This window comes from Macadamia integrifolia, chromosome 8, assembly GCF_013358625.1.
Source record: "Macadamia integrifolia cultivar HAES 741 chromosome 8, SCU_Mint_v3, whole genome shotgun sequence".
NCBI classification, from domain to species: domain Eukaryota; kingdom Viridiplantae; phylum Streptophyta; class Magnoliopsida; order Proteales; family Proteaceae; genus Macadamia; species Macadamia integrifolia.
The window spans coordinates 31,381,431-31,397,941 of NC_056564.1; the positions used below are offsets into that span (position 1 = coordinate 31,381,431).

Consider the following 16,511-nt stretch of genomic DNA (forward strand, 5'->3'; position numbering starts at 1 on the left):
ATTTATAGGGAAAAGACACACTGCAACCCCCCCAATTTACCTCTGCTTCAGATCTTAAAACCTAGCCGTGGTGCCGGTCTTGGGTCTTTTTTTATTTCTTCACATTGGACAACCTTGGCCTAGGGTTTCGAGGAAGCACAAGGCAGTGACGCTAATGGAGAAATTGCAGGTTTAGGGCAACTAGCCATGGAGAAGGTGACTGAAAATGCGGTTCTCATGCCCTAATCTCCTTGCTGCTACCGTAGGAGAGGAAGGAGATGGGAGAGAAATGAGGTAGAGTCCCATGCTACGGCAGCGGCTTCAAACCTAATCGTTAGTCTTTTTATTTTATTTTTTCGATAGAATTGTCTTTTGGGCATTTACAAAAATAACGAACAGCCACATCATCACTTAACGGGTTAGAGTAACGGTGTGGGTATATTTGTTATTTTCCAAACCTATGTGGTTGTTCGTGTCATTCTTGAAAACAAAGGGGAGGGCGTAGATTTATGACCAAAGTTCAGGGGTGACAATATAATTTTGTCAAAAAATAAAAAAGGAAAAAAAAAAAAAATCAAATACTTCAAGTTCTAAGTGCATTGGAACATTTTACATGTGAATATCCAAGACCCCATTTGCTTGTTTAAGACTTTAAAATTGAACCAAAAGAAAAAGTAGGAAAAGGAAGAACCAAATTCCATGATTAAATTTAGAAGAGAATAATAGAAAATTTTCACTTTGCATCCAATATATATTGAGGAAGCGACACCGGCAGGGAAAATCACCTGCACCCTATTACCTCTAACCTCTCCGGCGAACGGCTCTCTCCTCCCGTTGGTTAGTGCTCTCTATCTCTCCCTGGGTTTTGCAGAACAGTCACTTACTTGAATCTCTGTTGTAAATTTGTTCAATTTACTGGATGGATGGTTCTAATTTTGGGCAATATTAACATACTCCAAATTATAATACCTTGAATTACTGCACTTTTTGTTTTCAGTGTTTTTTTTCTCTTGAAAGAACACTTAGTTAAAGTTACAGCTCTTTTTACAATGACCCCACAAATGAAATGGTTAAGATTCATGCTTGGGCAAGAAATTAATGATCTTCTACATTCTTTCATAGGGACAAAAGTTTCCGCATCGTGGATTACTTAAATCTCCAATTTTTTTACATCTATACATATTTCTGTTTTTCCTTTTTCTTTTTCTTTAATTTTTTTATTTTTGCACATTGGGGACTGGGAGATGAATATTCCTGCCTGTAAGACACAAGTATGGAAAAAAAAAAAAAAAAAAAAAAAAGATAGCCATGAAATACTTGTTATTATACGTGTCTTTGAAATTGAATGCATCTAGGATAATGAAAATGCTAACTGATTTTATTTGCATTNAAAAAAAAAAAAAAAAAAATGAAAATCCACTACTTTCATTGGAACTTTACATGGGAATATCCAAGACCCCATTTGCTTGTTTAAGACGCTAAAATTGACCCAAAAGAAAGAGTAGGAAAAGGAAGAACCAAATTCCATGATTAAATTTAGAAGAGAATAATAGAAAATTTTCACTTTGCATCCAATGTTATTGCTTCAGCAGCTCAGCTCACAGAGGGAGCGACACCGGCAGGGAAAATCACCTGCGCCCAATTACCTCTAGCCTCGCCGGCGAACGGCGCTCCCCTCCCGTTGGTTTGTGCTCTCTCCCTGGGTTTTGCAGAACAATCACTTACTTGAATCTCTATTGTAAATTTGTTCAATTTACTGGATGGATGGTTCTAATTTTGGGCAATATTAACATACTCCAAATTGTAATACCTTGAATTACTGCACTTTTTGTTTCAGTGTTTTTTTCTCTTGAAAGAACCCTTATATTAAAGTTTCAGTTCATTTTACAATGACCCCACAAATGAAATGGTTAAGATTCATGCTTAGGCAAGATATTAATGATCTTCTGCATTCTTTCATAGTGACAAAAGTTTCCGCATTGTGAATTACTTGAATCTCCAAATTTTTACATCTATACATATATCTGTTTTTCCTTCTTTTTCTTTAATTTTTTAATTTTTAATTTTTAATTTTAATTTTTATTTTTGCACATTGGGGACTGGGAGATGAATATTCCTGCCTGTCAGACACAAGTATGGAAAAAGAAAAAAAGAAAAGAAGAAAAAAAAAGATAGCCATGAAATACTGGTTATTACACATGTCTTTGAAATTGAATGCATCTAGGATAATGAAAATGCTAACTGATTTTTGTTTGCATTTCTTTTTTCTATGGAGGATAGAAGGAACCTTAGTTTGGATCAATAACCTCTGGCTTGTCTCAATGGATAAGGGCAGTGGATGGTGCTTCCCCACAATATGCCCAAAGTACACAATTGCTCTTATAATCGTCATCCTTACAACAATTGTAATGCGCATAATTTATGTCATATGTGGCAGTGGCAAACCCCTTCACACCTCATCTCCTAAGCCAAAGAGCACCCTGATTATCCTGGGTTCAGGTGAGCTCATGGACTTTATACTGTTTTCATCGTCATCATCATCATCATCGTGGTCATCATTAAGGGCTATGATGATTATGTAGGGGGTCACACTGCTGAGATGCTTAATCTCATCTCTGTGCTTCAGAAGGACAGGTTTACACCAAGGTTCTATATTGCAGCTTGGACTGATAACATGAGTCTTCAAAAAGCTCGTGTATTGGAAGACTCCCTGGTTAATCAGGTACCTTGTTTATGACTTGAGAATTTTTGGTCCTTATTAGTATTTCTCTAACCTTATTTTAAAAACCAATTTCTTTTATGATTACATCACCCTTGTTGTGCCATAGTTCTATGTAAAGCTTTCATCTTTGTAAGTTTTTTAATATGCTGAAATATTACCGCCTTGAATAATGTGAGCTGTCGTAGAAAATTTTAACCAATGGTGAGCACATATTTACTCATAATTGTTTAGTCTTATTAGAAACTCAACGTTTCTAGCTGGGTCTGTATTTGGTTGTCTGTACAAAGAAGCAATCAAGTTTATTGAAGGGAGGAATGCTGCCCATTTTAAGGGGAAAAAGAGGAATGTCCTCTGTCTTATCTCTCAACCAGAGATGAAAAGAAAGGGTAGGGATAAAATAAGGTTACTTAAAAGGTTATAGGATATGGCAGAGTATGTTCATTATCCTCATGGTTGAATTTGGTTTTATTTCATGTCTCATCTTGTGAAGGTGGTCTAGATCTGTAACATTCCTAGTTAGTTTGCATTCTTCTCTTTGACAACAATTGATGTCCTTACTGTGGATAACCTGATAAATAGAGGAGTCATCATGCCTTTAGATGTTTGCTTTGTATATTTGAGTTGAAATGTGTATATGTCATCTCCTTATCCACCACCTCTTATTGAAATCTAGTTTTGGCACTCTTTGGGTTTTGTTTTCATCAGCTGTTCCTTCCCTTCTACGTTCTAAGAATTCCTTTGCAGCTGGAAGAGAAGGCCTCTTAGTCCAAAAGAAGGAACATTATGGAACTCTACTCCCTGGACTTTGTATTCCTTGGATTGCATATATTTTTCTTATTTACAGACCCATGTTGTTTCTTCATTTGATCATGTAGATATCATGGTCTTGTTTATCTAAAATGTATTTTTCTGGAATTGGTTGGCAATGCAGACCGGTGATGGGAAAGTTCTAGAGGCTTCTCAGTTCATGCAAATATATCGAAGCCGGGAAGTAGGTCAATCATATTTAACTTCTGTTGGGACAACCTTAATTGCCACAACTCATGCCTTCTGGCTGATGACTAAAATCAGGCCCCAAGTGGTATTTCTATTTATTTAATTCTCGCCTCTTTAAAGAAGTATGTCTATTCAAATTATTGTCGTAAATAACTAGAATTTAGTTAGCATTTTCTGATTGTGAAATTTAGTGAGCTTTTTGTTATTTTTTCAGATACTGTGCAATGGCCCTGGGACTTGTATCCCTCTCTGTGTAGTTGCTTTCATTTTTAAGGTTAGAGATCTGTACTTTGCCTAGTCCGGAGTTGTAATACTTGCAAATATGTACTGACTGGCATCAGAATGATTGCGGTTTGTCTATTTTTGATAATTTGCGAATGTTGAATTCAATTGAACATGAGATTGAAACTCACCAATATATTTGTGCGAAACTTTGACCTAATTGGCAGGTAGTTGGGATTAGATGGTCATCCATTTTCTATGTTGAGAGTATAGCAAGAGTTAGGAAGCTCTCGTTGAGTGGCTTGCTTCTCTATGAATTACGTATGGCTGATCAGTTATTTGTTCAATGGTCTCAACTACAAAGGAAATACCCCCGAGCACAATATGTTGGCCGTCTCATGTAATTAATTCTATTCTGCTGCTGCTAGTGGTGTTTATCTGTTTTCTATCTCAATGTTTTCTGAATTTCCTAAAATTTAATCGACTGTACTTACTTCTCCCATCACAGTCAGTTGGACTATACTTTGACTTTTTTTTGTATGAGACTTAAGTGTATCTCTATCTTTGTAGGTGAGCTGACAAATCTAAAATTTCAGTGCATTGTCATGAGTCTCATGACCAGAGTATCAGTGCTTCACATGTGCATTGAGGTTACACAGCAACAATTCATGTCAATTGGAAGCAGTTGAGTTGCAAAACTAATGATTTTTGCATACAAAGTTTTGTGGAGCTTAAGTTCATCATACATTTACAGAAAAGAATGGATTTTTGTTTTGGGCCACATGAAGTGCGGTGACTTTGAAATACAAACCGATGAGGTTGATCCTCTAACTGTCTCTTCACTCATAATCCACTTTCTTGCTTTTTGGCCATCAGAGTTGTAGAACCACACCCTTGGACAGAATCTATAGTTTTCAGATAATTATATTTTTCTTTTGTTTATCCACACTTCACAACATGGTACCGTGTCCTCTTCTTTAATAAGGAGTCAATGTGTGTTTTAGAACTATCAAATAGTATATGGTTTAATTGAAAAAAAAAATTTCCTGTGCAACTTGATTGAATGCTGTTTTTCTGGTTTCAGATTAGGCAGGCATCTAGTTTTTTCAATGTCGTTACATTTTATATGCAGTATGAAGATTTGCTGGGTTTTCACACTCCCTTGTACCAAAATCAAAGTCTAACTTGTTGATGGTTATCTGTTTCTGATGGCTGGCAATGTGGAAGATGTAAATTATTTTTCTTAGATATGGTAGAGGCAGATGAGTAGGAGGATGCATTGTTACTGATATATTAACACTACTAGCTCTATAGATGAAATGAATTTAAATGCAGTTAACTTTAATAAATTTGATTCACAGAAGACATATCTTATGGATTATATCTTTACTGTTTGTTTGGGATGGGAAGGTGCTTAAGTTCATTGGGATAAGCATGATGCACTAGGAATGACTTGCTTTTGTCTTATGATACATAAAATGAGGAAGAGATTGATTAGCTTCAATCTGTTCCTCATGATAGTCCCGCTAATATGTTTGAAGACATGTTAAAAGACATTTTTATGGGATGACTGACGAGTCATCAGATTGCATCTCATATTAATAGGGCTGACTTTTTTTTTTTTTGGTGGAAAAAAGGATTAGTTTAGATGTAAAAGAAAAAGTAATATATTCCAAACAAAATCCAAAGAATTTATTTATTTATTTAACTGGTGCTATCTATTGTTAATAATTTAGTATCTCTAGAGCCACTACTCCTAACTGATCATCCATTCTCTGGAGCCTCGAACCGTGCAAGAATGAGTGTGGATGGTGAATGGTATTTTCCTTCCTGGGAGGCAATCTCTATCCCCCGAGTAAGGGAATATCTAACAGAAAAGAGCAGATATGGTTGAGCAAGTTGGTTGTAGCATGTTATGTTGAATTATAATAGCAGGTCTTATAAAATGTCGGAGAAAGATTAAAATGCTGATCCAAGGAAGATTTTTATTCATTGTTATATCAAGTCTAATATTTATAGCTACAATTGTTTTAGTGCTTTTTGGAGGTAGTGAAGAACTTTAGAGGTTGGTAGTATCATGTTAACTTGGCACCTAATTGGCGATATAGATTATATATATGCCTTGGATTTTTATACTCCCTTAGATTCTTTTTAAGAACAACGAGAAAAATGAACAATCGCTGAGAGAGAGAGAGAGAGTTTGAGGTAGTGTGGTATATCATGATCTCTATACCAAATTTTTGGTATTAGGTATGTTGAGAAAGATGTGTAGAAAGTTCTTAAAAATTAGGTGGAGGCAAGGAGCCTTTGATATCCTTAGATGCATCAAGTACTAATGAGGAAAGGCTGATTGAGATGGGTTCACTATATGCAATGAAGATCAACAACCTACTAGTGTTAGAAGGACAGGGAAAATGCTAAGAATGACTAGTTTGTACTGGTGATAGATACACGATTGCTTACGAGTTAACTTTAAATAGAGTGAATGGTGAAACTGGTTTCAGTAGTGAGCAAATGTACTTGTGATAATGCTCATTTAGTGATGAGTTTTTCTGTGCAGAAGTTTGGGCAACTCAATGTGGTCTTGGAGTTTATAATAAATGAGTATGTGTTAGTTGAGCCGGTGATGCCAATTTGACACCAAAAAAAAAGGAAAAAAAGGAAAAAGGTATTCCAGAATAGTGATAATGCTACATATGCGTGATTGTGATGCCATGCTTGATGCTGTATGAAGCATAATGCTTTTTTTTCCACTTATGTTACTCTGATCTCTTTAATTATACTTACACTTACGTTGCGATTTATTTATTTTATTCTTTTCTTTTTTTTTTTTGGGGGGGGGGGGGGGATGTGGGGGAAGGGGGGTTTGGTTTTCAAACATGCAGTATACATGGAGATAACAACAATGAAAAGAAATAGAAGGAAAATGGGAGGAACATATCTAAGATGGGAATAAGAAAGAGTAGTTTCCATGGTCAAAAGTTTTTGTGACTTCTGTCCTCTTCTTTCGTTCATGAAACCTAATTTTTTCAAACTGATATTTAGAACCATATTCTATTAGAAACTCATCAATGGGCTTCTCTCACAGTGAGTGGATCAACTGGTTGTCTTGACTCTGATTTAAAAGCATCCCGATAGTGCTGATAAATGTAGGAAACAAAGCCCAAATACCGAAAAACATGGTCATCTCTTTGACCCTATCCATTTTATGATGGAAAAAATATCATCAAGAATTGGAACAACTGCCAACCCAAGGTACTGATGACATTGGAGAAGAGGGAAGATGCTTTGAAAACCAATCCTAATGTACCAATAGTGTAAATCTACCAAGCCACGGCTGTACATGCCAGGGTCATCATATAGATTAACTTCCTCTGTCTGTATTCCTTCATCTCTCCCTTCAGTGCTCTCCGTTCTCCTCCAGCAGAGAGGTAACATAAGTTTCAATAATGGAGATTCTAATCACCTAAGGACTAGGGTTTCATATATATCCTCAACCTCAGGTTCCTTTTCTTTGACTAGTGTTCCTTCTGAGGTGCTCTCTCTGTTTATTGATTTATGGTAATATTCTCATCAGACAATTTCCTGAGTTTTTTTCAATATATCAACAGTTCTTTGTGTCAACATCTCAGCCATTTGATTTATGGAATAATGAAGGCTGCTATATCAGGATTCCTTGTTTCACTGCTGGCCATGATTCTGATACAAATAATACAGATTCTAGTCACCCAAGGGTAGGATTTAGAAATGAACAGAATACTCCAAAATCACAGAGAAAGGAACGAATAACCAAATTCAAGAGATATCTTATAAGTCAGTCCATTCAGATTAGATGTGCATTAAACCCTGGTCGAATGGTTTGATTAAGCAGTAGAATATTCTATTAATTTCTGAAGAATACTGACCGTTGGATTTTTAAATACTGAAGTATCCTACTGTGGGTAGGAAACTGAAAACCCAGAAAACTAGCAGAATTGACCGGTAGATGAAGGGAAATTCAGAACAATGGCAAATAATGATTTGATTTAATAAATAATGAGAGAACAGAAGAAGAAAGAGAGAGAGAGAGAGAGAGAGAGAGAGAGAATCAGAAGGTTGAGTTATGATTACCAGTGGGACACTTAAATCGATCAGATTTTGAAAATAAAGAAAAAACTAAAGATCTGATTTCAATACAGGAATCGATGGTCAGTCTCAGCAAGTGAGTAAACAAGGAATAACTCTGAAACTAAACAGAAAGTGATTACACAAGGAATTACTCAGAAACTAAACCAGAGATAATCATAAGCTAATAACAGAATAGACAAGCACAGATTTTAGTCTTTCAGATCTGGAGTTTAGAAACAGAAAAGACAATAAGAAGAAAAGAAAGAAAATAAGAGGGATATGTGTGCAGTAATCACCGCCTGGAACACCCACTTGGAATCACCAGCAAGGGTTTCCAAAAATCATCATCATGAACCTACTGCTGAAACACCACTACCAGAGAACCAAAGGAAAAATGGCCAATTTTTAAGTTTCTGAAATCGTATATGAAGTTGTGCCTCTTACTTGTTTAGATAAAGTGAAATAAAACTAAACAAAATATGAATGTGGTGATTTTTATGTAATAATAGCAAATGAGGGGCTTATTTGTAAATACAGCAATCTCTTCAACCTCACAATAAGAGCAGTAGACAAATGGTGAGCTGGTTCTGTTTCAGGTGACTGAACGCCCTTGATTCATATCTTTTTCCAGTTGGTATTTCAGGCACAGAATCATGATCCTTAAACCTCTTGAATCCAGCCAATACTCCCTTCGAACCAGCAATCTGAGAATTAATTGAAAATCTTTGAAACAGGACCCGATGGTAAAGCAAGGAACTAGGTCTGGTTATGGGTTTGAATCTCACTGCAGGAGATGATTTGGGAAGCTAGATTCTACAGTGTGGACAGTGTGGAGAGCCTGTGGAAGTGTTTCCTTCACCCCAAATCTCATGCTCAAGGGATGCAACCAAGAACATGTAGATTGTCATTTTCAAGACCACATGAAGTGTTTTCTTTTATAGAACATTTTGGAGGGGAAGCTGCATTAAAGAAACCACGAGAAATATATTGCAGAGGCACTAATTGTGCATGGAAACCCAAGGGCATACAGTAGAGAGTTCTGAGGGTCCTGCAAAGTCTGTTCCAACTGCCAAGAATGGGGCAGAGATGGTGAGAAGAACAAGCGAAATTGTATTAAATGTTGACAACATTATAAATGATTGTGCTAGTAGTTCTCTTACTTCGTTGACTCTTGTAGCGTTTGGCATGGTAGACTAGGACTTCAACTGAGCATTCAAGCCACTGCCTTGTGCCAAGCAGTAGGTGTGCCTTGTGCTGAGCAAAAGCTGTTAGGACTAAATGAATCTGTCTGAAAGATAAACTTCTTTCTTGATTCTTCAGTAAATTGTTTTTCTGGGTTAGGCTGCTTGATCTGAAAGTTTTTTTTTCTCCCAAAACTATTTTCTACCAAGTGCTCACCTCTTAAAAGAGCTTATGCCAGTTAAAACACTCAGATAAGTAGATGACAAAGTTGCTTGACAAGTGCTTATCAAGTCTAAAAATGGGGTACTCATTGCACAAGGCTCCCACCACACGGGGTTCTGGGGAGGGTCATAAGTTATGCAGTCTTATCCCTGCTTTAGGGAGAGGCTGTTTCCTGAGTCAGATTGGGACCACTTAGTCACAAATTTATTATTATAAAAACAAAATAAAATAAAATAAGTTAAAATTAGGTACACAGCTCAAATATCCTTCTTGTCAAAAGATATATGAAAACTGTTCTAATCTAGCCTTCTTGGCTAGACTACGTCTCCAACTAACATATATATTAGATCGCCCCATGACATTAGAGGTGTCAAAACCTAGCCCGAACTGATAAAATCGATCAAAACCGACCAATAAAACTCGAACTGAACCAAACCGATCCTTATTGGATTGGTTTTGGACTGAGGTATGTTGGGACCGATTGAAAACCGGTCCAAATTGAACCGACCAACAACCATATCGAATGAAACCTATAAAAAAAAATGATTATGAGATTATAATTGGTGAATTGACTATCCATTTTTTACAATATTAGTGGGAATTATTTTTTTTTTTTAAGAGGAATTGTTACAGATCCTTGAATATTAGGTTATAAATAGAAAAATTGATTTGTAAATTGTAATAATGCTTCCATTGATTTCCTTCTTCATTATACAAAACTAGTTGGATAATTAAATAAATGATTGGATAATAGGGTTCATTTTGTGATTTCAATATTAGTTATCTTTCACATACAACACGATAAACCATGATTTAATCATAAATCTATTTTTTTTTTTTTTTGGGTCAAATCTTGTCACTATAAGTTATAAATGTAAATATTTATTATGGTTCAAGCCCAATAATAAACCGATCTAAACCGATATTAATCCGATATTGAAAAATCAAAATAAATCAAAACCAAATCGGACCAAAACCGAAACCGACTGAAAACCGAAGTTCCTTAACGGATTGGTTTTGGTCTCCCTCATTCCTAGACCGAAACCGATTCAATCTGATCGAAACCAAACCGAACCGACCAATTGACACCCCTCCATGACATTAACAGAACTAAAAATTTTCGTTAAAAAGACAATATAGAATAAAAATATCAAAGGTCTCCCAAGGCCAAACCCGATCCATCTGCTTCGATTAAAGGCGGCCCACAGCCTTCAATCCTGTCCACGCCTCTAGAGATTCGTTACCCAATGATACTGCTCACAAGATCCCTTGGAGTAGTCCCCTGATTTCAGTTTCCATGCTGCTTCCTGCTACACCATGATTCATGACCAAGAAAACAATTTGATTCTAAAGCTCATAATGTAGGTAGCCTTACCCCTGCTTCGCGTAGGTAATAATTATATAGGCCCATCCAACCCTTCTAGGTCCAATCAGGCAATCACTACCTATAAAGACAATACAATGATCTGCAGCTGGCAGACTAATGTTGCCATTCAGACAATTAGGAGAAGATATGAAGGATGAAGAGGTAGAAAAACCTTAAATTTAGGAAGAATAATTTTTTGCCATAGAAATTTCTTCCACTTACTATACACCATGGGTCCCAATGAACAGTAAAATTCAATTTAATCACTAAAACTGAAGCTGCACATCTGAGCATACCCGATTTGGAAGGAGGACAAAACCAGTGATCCAATGAACAATTCGCAGAGAGTGGTCTACTGACAGTGGATGAAGCCACATTACAAGGGAAAATACTATGAACAAGTGGAATATTCCATCGACCCTGACTGATAAAATCACTAACAGAGGAAAACTGAGGATTCCTATTTACAGTTTCTGGAATAATTAATCCATCTAACATTGTTATCCAAGATTCTGACCAAATACTTGTAGAACGTTTCATCTGACCAAATACTTGTAGAACCTTTCTTCTAGCAAGGGAGGAGAGAACAATCAGAAAGTCCTGTTTGTTTTCCTCTGCTTTTTTTTTTTTTTTCCTTTTTCCCCTAAGCCATGGCAAATAGGTGGGGGTGCTATTGGAAAGAGCAGCTGGCATGATTTGAACAATAATGCATGATGCACTTTGGGATGTCCCTTGAGATCTAAATCACCTTCTCAATACTGAAGTTGTAATCAGATATTGAATTTGCAGAGAAATTTTAGTATAGCAAATGAAATGTTCATCGTAGTTTGAGTATCACAAAAAAGGCTTTGGCACAACTTGATACAGCAACAGGATGAACTGTTCTAGAATGAGAAATTTTGTCTATTAAAAGACAGAAGAAAAAAAAGAATGAGTTATCTTTCAATATAGACACGAAATCTTCTTTGTGAAGCAGCTAAAGTATTAGAACATTCATTGGTGCTTATTCTGTAGTAGCCTTCGACTTTAAATCATCGAGATAATTTTGATACATATAAGAAACAAACCCCCAAATGGCTAAAAGCAAAGCTACCACTTTCACCCCATCCATTTTGTCATGAAAGAATATCACAGCAAGGATTGGAACAATAGGCAAGGATACTGTACTAATGACATTCATAAAGAGTGAAGACACCTCAAAAATCAAACCCATTGTACCAACAAAAAAAGCTGTCCATGCCATAGTAGTCCAGACTAAGATCATGACATAGGACATCCCTCCAAATTGCTCCATCTCTCCCTTTAGACTACTCCATTCCCCACTAGCAAAAAGACCCATCAGGCAAACACAAGTCCCCACCATTGCTGGATATATTTGCATCTCCAATTTCACAGAAAATGTTTCCATCTTCAGAACTTTCTCAAATGAAAGTTGGGTAAGTGAAAGTAGTAGTGAGAACAAGGCAGATGCACATATGGTGCATAATAATCCAACTACATATTGTGCCTTTGTAATTCCTATGGGTACATTGGACTCATCAGAATGGAGAGCAAGGAGTAAGGCAGAGATGGTGAGGAGGACTACTGAATTAAGAACAAAAGGAGTGAACTTAAGGGAGTTTAGGAAGTACGAAAATATCACGTTAAATGCCAATTGGGTTGCGCTGACGAGGGAAAATGTAGAAACAGGGAGATATAATAGCCCATATGAATACATCAGGTTATCAACAGCGAAGAATATACCAAAAGAGGCATAAAGGAGTGAAAGGGTAATGATAGAGGGTGAAGTGTTGTTGATAGTACTATTGGAGTTATGACTGTTTAGGTTAGAAGAAGGATTACAGTAGCAGAAGAGTAGGATAGGGATTAAAAATGGAAAGCCTGCAGTTACAACAATTGATTGCATCCATTTGCTATTTCCACCTTTGTCATAGTAGAGTCTTCCTAGAAGACTTGCAATGGCTTGACCAGATATAACAAAGAATATGTAAAGTGCCACTAAGAGCCACCATTTAGAACCTCTTTTTTGTGTAGGCAGTGGTGGCATTTCATCTTTGGCCCAGTCCAGTTCATGGGTTTCTGGATTGATCAGAAAACAAAGAAAGGAAGGATTAGCATACCAGAAAAAGTGAAACCCAGTATTTGCATTTGAGCATAAACAGCTCACATTTGTGTTTCAGATGCATCTTGAGGCATTTTTTTAAAATATTTTTTTATATAGTTTCTTTCCTAATGTTCATGCCCTGAAACTCTTAGCCTTAGCTTTTAATATTGCTATGTTCACCTGTGCAAGTATAGATGTTGCTGTTCTCCATTTCTAGGGTACATTAGAATAATTAAGAACATTTTTTTTCCATGGGCTGCTTTGTCATGCAAAGGGTTCACTCCTGGACAGAAAACCAAGTAGTTCATTTGATTTTGCAGGATTCCATTAGAGCCTACTTTATGGATTAAAAACAAAATGGAGAAAAAGGACACATCTATGAATGTAGTTCGATCTTAAGAAGTGAAATCACATGGTATCCTAATTATGAATTTTATTGTGCAGTACCTTCTGTAAAAAGCTGGGTGAAGAAACTAATTAATTTCATAACATGTTCTATGTACTAAATTGGAACTAGAAGAAAAAAACACAAGAGAAGAAATTTAAGTGGGTTAAATTTTGAGAATTTTGCAAAGCAAGTAAAGCATGAAAATAATGAATTTGACAAGATTATTGCAGAGCCAATTACAGTGACATAAATTGATTCAAGACAAAGGAGGAAAGGCATTAACATAAACTTACCAATGCCATGGAGGAGTAGTTGTTGAGCTTCCTGCTCCATAAATCATAAGAAGAAGATGATGATGATGATGGAAAGGCAAGAAAACAAGAAGATACCTAAGAATAAGAAAGGCTTCTGCCAATCATGTGCGGAGCAAGCCCAACAAACAAACAGAGGAAACATGAATTCGTAGTTTTGTGCATATTAGTGGCCACTCCTACTTGATCTGCCAAAGAATAATCTTGCCTGACAAGGTATGATGTCGTCAAATGAATCGTGTTTGGGAAATCTTGTCCTTATTCCCCACTACTAAAATGCTATTCATTAAATATTCAAAGGGAGGCTTAGCTTGTTTCTGACTCTATAGTTGCCTTGTAAGTTACCTCTATTCCATTCCAAAAGGTTATTCGCTTCATAATAGGAAACATTAGACCAGCGGGTCAATAGGAGGGCACGCGGAAGCATATTCAATACATGTCAAGGGGGGGCATTTCTTGTGCTAGACTGACGGGGTTCATCCATGGCCCACCTATGATTGGAAACCCATGTAAGTTCTGCAATCCAAAATAAATCAAGAAAGATCAAAGAACATGAGAACCATGAAACCTCATGAGGAATGCCCAATAGGTAGAGAAGAAGGTAGGGAACCGTCCTTTTAATTTATTAGGTAAAAAGAACCATGTCCAAGAGTATGATGGCTTAAGGCAACGTTCCCATGTGTCTATCACTCTCTTATGTAAAAAGACATCTTTGCCCTATGTTTGAGGGAGGAGAGAGATAGACACAGGGAATATTGCCGTCAATAGATCAACCACATTCCTGGACAGATGACCACTTCCCAATTTATTGTTGAGCCATGGGGAGGGGTGCTGATATGCCGATCTTAACCATTGATTTGATATGATAGATCATCGTCTTGATTGGCCAAATACCCATTGATAATTGTGGACCACACCTCTTTTGATGGCCTACTGAGTCAACTGGCACAGTTACTTTTTCCCCCTTGAAATTGATAATGAAAAAATGAAACCCCTTGAAATTGATAATGAAAAAATGAAATAAAACGTTTATTGAAAAAAAAAAAAAACCATTTTGAAGAATCATCAAAGAATTTCTTCAAAAAGTTCCTTAGAAGAATCGAAGAAATGCAATTAAATGTGAAATTCCTTAGAAGATTCAAATAAATTTCTCTAAACCTGACTTGTATATAGTGGAGGAAAACTTTTTCTTTTAAAATAAGTGAAAGATTGGGAAGATGATAGCTTTTTAAGAATATGGGTAGAGATTTATTATTCATAAAAGCATGGGAAGGTCTACCCCTATTATTCTTTTCATCTGTCGGACAAAGACAGGTATCCAGATTCCAGAAGCACTCATTTTCAATTTATTGAGTGTGAGCTATATGTTAGATTTCTAATTCGTAGGATCCTTACAGCAGTTGCGTCTTTTTATTATTCAAAAACTTTTTTCTTTGGAACTTTGTGGAAAAAGAACGCCACACAAGCAAGTGCTAAAATTCTAATATACGTTGTCTTACATAATTTTTCTTATTGTTAATATTGTGGGCCTCCTATTGTACATTCCAACATCCATGGTAAGGGATGTTTTCTTCGTTAATGATGCCAATGTATGAGGTTAGCGTATAGGTCTTTCCCTCAAAAAATTTATTTTTCCTTTTCTTTTTAATAAGGGGAGTGAAGACTTATATGATGCCCACCATTTGTAATTATAATGTAGCAACTAGATTTAGAAAGAGTTGAAAATTTGTGGATTGATGAACTTTAAGATCTTTTTGTCACATTAAATTTGAGACAAATTCGAGTTGAAAAATTGAAAATTTTAAAACTATCAATAGGGGATGTATATCAGATGTGAAGAATACCCTCCAATATTATCTTCACATGTGGTACCAAGGTTCGGGGGAGACGAGGCATGATCGAACCACTGGGCCCAGACCATTGAACTGGCTCCAAAGATCAAGGAAATGAATCATGATCAGCTCATGGACAGCCAAACCTACTTCCGTAGGTTGGTAACTAAAGCTACCGAGCTACCGCTGCTGGGAGATCCTAGAGAAGAAAGGAAACTAACTCGTCACATGGAGATTCACCCCTAGTCAAAATACGAAATCTCCAAGCAAGGAATGGATAGTTCCCAAACAGGAAAGATCAACTAAAGGATTCCTAATCTCCCTTAAAAGGAAGGAGATCCCATCGTTGATCGGGATACTCACTATCCATGCACGCTCTCAATATATTCTTACTACACTTGGGCTCCTACTGTGACTGGACTCCTATCTACTCTAGGACGCTTATAAAGTTGGGGCTTTCCACAACTGCTTTACTGCAACTATAAATACCCAGGTAAACCCCCTTCAAAAGGATCAATTGCGATCATCTATCCGAGACTAATGCTATGGCTACCTTAGATCCAAGCCTTTCTTTGAACCATAGCCACCTTAATACTATTACTAAAAGCCATGAGTATAAATAAAAAAAAAAAAAAAAAAAAATTCTCATCCAATTCAAATTTTTTTTTTTCTTTTTTTCACATTCTTCTTATAATAGCTGTTTGCAGAGAGATCTGACTTAGGCATCAGAGAGTCCCTCGTCGGATTGGTCTGATGCTCACTCTCTTAGGTATATTCCTCTGTGTAGGTTGTACGGAGAGCCTGGGAGGATTTCTTATCGCAACACTTTGAATCTAAAATCAAGGACCAACTTGTATTTGGATTTTTTTTTTTCTCTTTCACATAGGGAAGTATTTATATATTTAATTCATGGACCAAATTTTTTGAGTCGTTAGACCAATGATGTGGTATGATCAAAAATTTTGGATATGAAAATAGACACATGTACTTAAAATGAGCATAGACTAAAACAATTGAGGAAATTGAGATGGATTTGTCAATAGTGATAATGGAGTTGCTAGCCCTATATAGTAGATTCAC

The 16,511-nt window shown here is 36.4% G+C and overlaps 2 protein-coding genes and 1 long non-coding RNA gene across 5 annotated transcripts; 1 reads left to right on the plus strand and 2 right to left on the minus strand.

Moving 5' to 3' along the window:
• Positions 1-1,478: 1,478 nt before the first annotated feature.
• Positions 1,479-9,185, plus strand: LOC122087682 (UDP-N-acetylglucosamine transferase subunit ALG14-like). 3 transcript variants are annotated; one of them, XR_006142805.1, is made up of 8 exons: positions 1,479-1,663; positions 2,260-2,478; positions 2,562-2,701; positions 3,633-3,782; positions 3,912-3,971; positions 4,147-4,319; positions 4,490-4,737; positions 8,761-9,185. XR_006142805.1 is itself a non-coding variant. In XM_042656885.1 (7 exons), exons 2-7 carry the CDS (start codon positions 2,301-2,303, stop codon positions 4,491-4,493), a joined length of 705 nt encoding a protein of 234 aa, XP_042512819.1. In that variant the 5' UTR covers positions 1,479-1,663; positions 2,260-2,300; the 3' UTR covers positions 4,494-4,973. The 3 variants fall into 3 exon arrangements, 2 of the variants coding, with proteins under 2 accessions (XP_042512819.1, XP_042512818.1); XM_042656885.1 differs by lacking the exon at positions 8,761-9,185 and having other exon boundaries at positions 4,490-4,973; XM_042656884.1 differs by lacking the exon at positions 8,761-9,185 and having other exon boundaries at positions 4,147-4,973.
• Positions 8,991-9,865, minus strand: LOC122087683. Its single transcript, XR_006142806.1, has 2 exons — positions 9,187-9,865; positions 8,991-9,092 (listed from the first exon to the last, which is right to left on the minus strand). It is a non-coding gene; the product is annotated as an uncharacterized LOC122087683 (long non-coding RNA).
• A 1,918-nt stretch (positions 9,866-11,783) lies between these two features.
• Positions 11,784-13,729, minus strand: LOC122087681 (probable purine permease 11). Its single transcript, XM_042656883.1, has 2 exons — positions 13,582-13,729; positions 11,784-12,875 (listed from the first exon to the last, which is right to left on the minus strand). Exons 1-2 carry the CDS (start codon positions 13,619-13,621, stop codon positions 11,800-11,802), a joined length of 1,116 nt encoding a protein of 371 aa, XP_042512817.1. The 5' UTR covers positions 13,622-13,729; the 3' UTR covers positions 11,784-11,799.
• Positions 13,730-16,511: the final 2,782 nt, after the last annotated feature.

What these genes read in the sequence shown, in the direction of transcription:
- LOC122087682 (XM_042656884.1), top strand. Translation starts at nt 2,301, where the DNA reads ATGGATAAGGGCAGTGGATGGTGCTTCCCCACAATATGCCCAAAGTAC. An exon ending in CCTGATTATCCTGGGTTCAG is followed by an intron (nt 2,479 to 2,561) that starts GTGAGCTCATGG and finishes ATGATTATGTAG; the next exon opens with GGGGTCACACTGCTGAGATG. An exon ending in CTAAAATCAGGCCCCAAGTG is followed by an intron (nt 3,783 to 3,911) that starts GTATTTCTATTT and finishes TTATTTTTTCAG; the next exon opens with ATACTGTGCAATGGCCCTGG.
- LOC122087681 (XM_042656883.1), bottom strand. Translation starts at nt 13,621, where the DNA reads ATGGAGCAGGAAGCTCAACAACTACTCCTCCATGGCATTG. An exon ending in ACTACTCCTCCATGGCATTG is followed by an intron (nt 12,876 to 13,581) that starts GTAAGTTTATGT and finishes TGATCAATCCAG; the next exon opens with AAACCCATGAACTGGACTGG.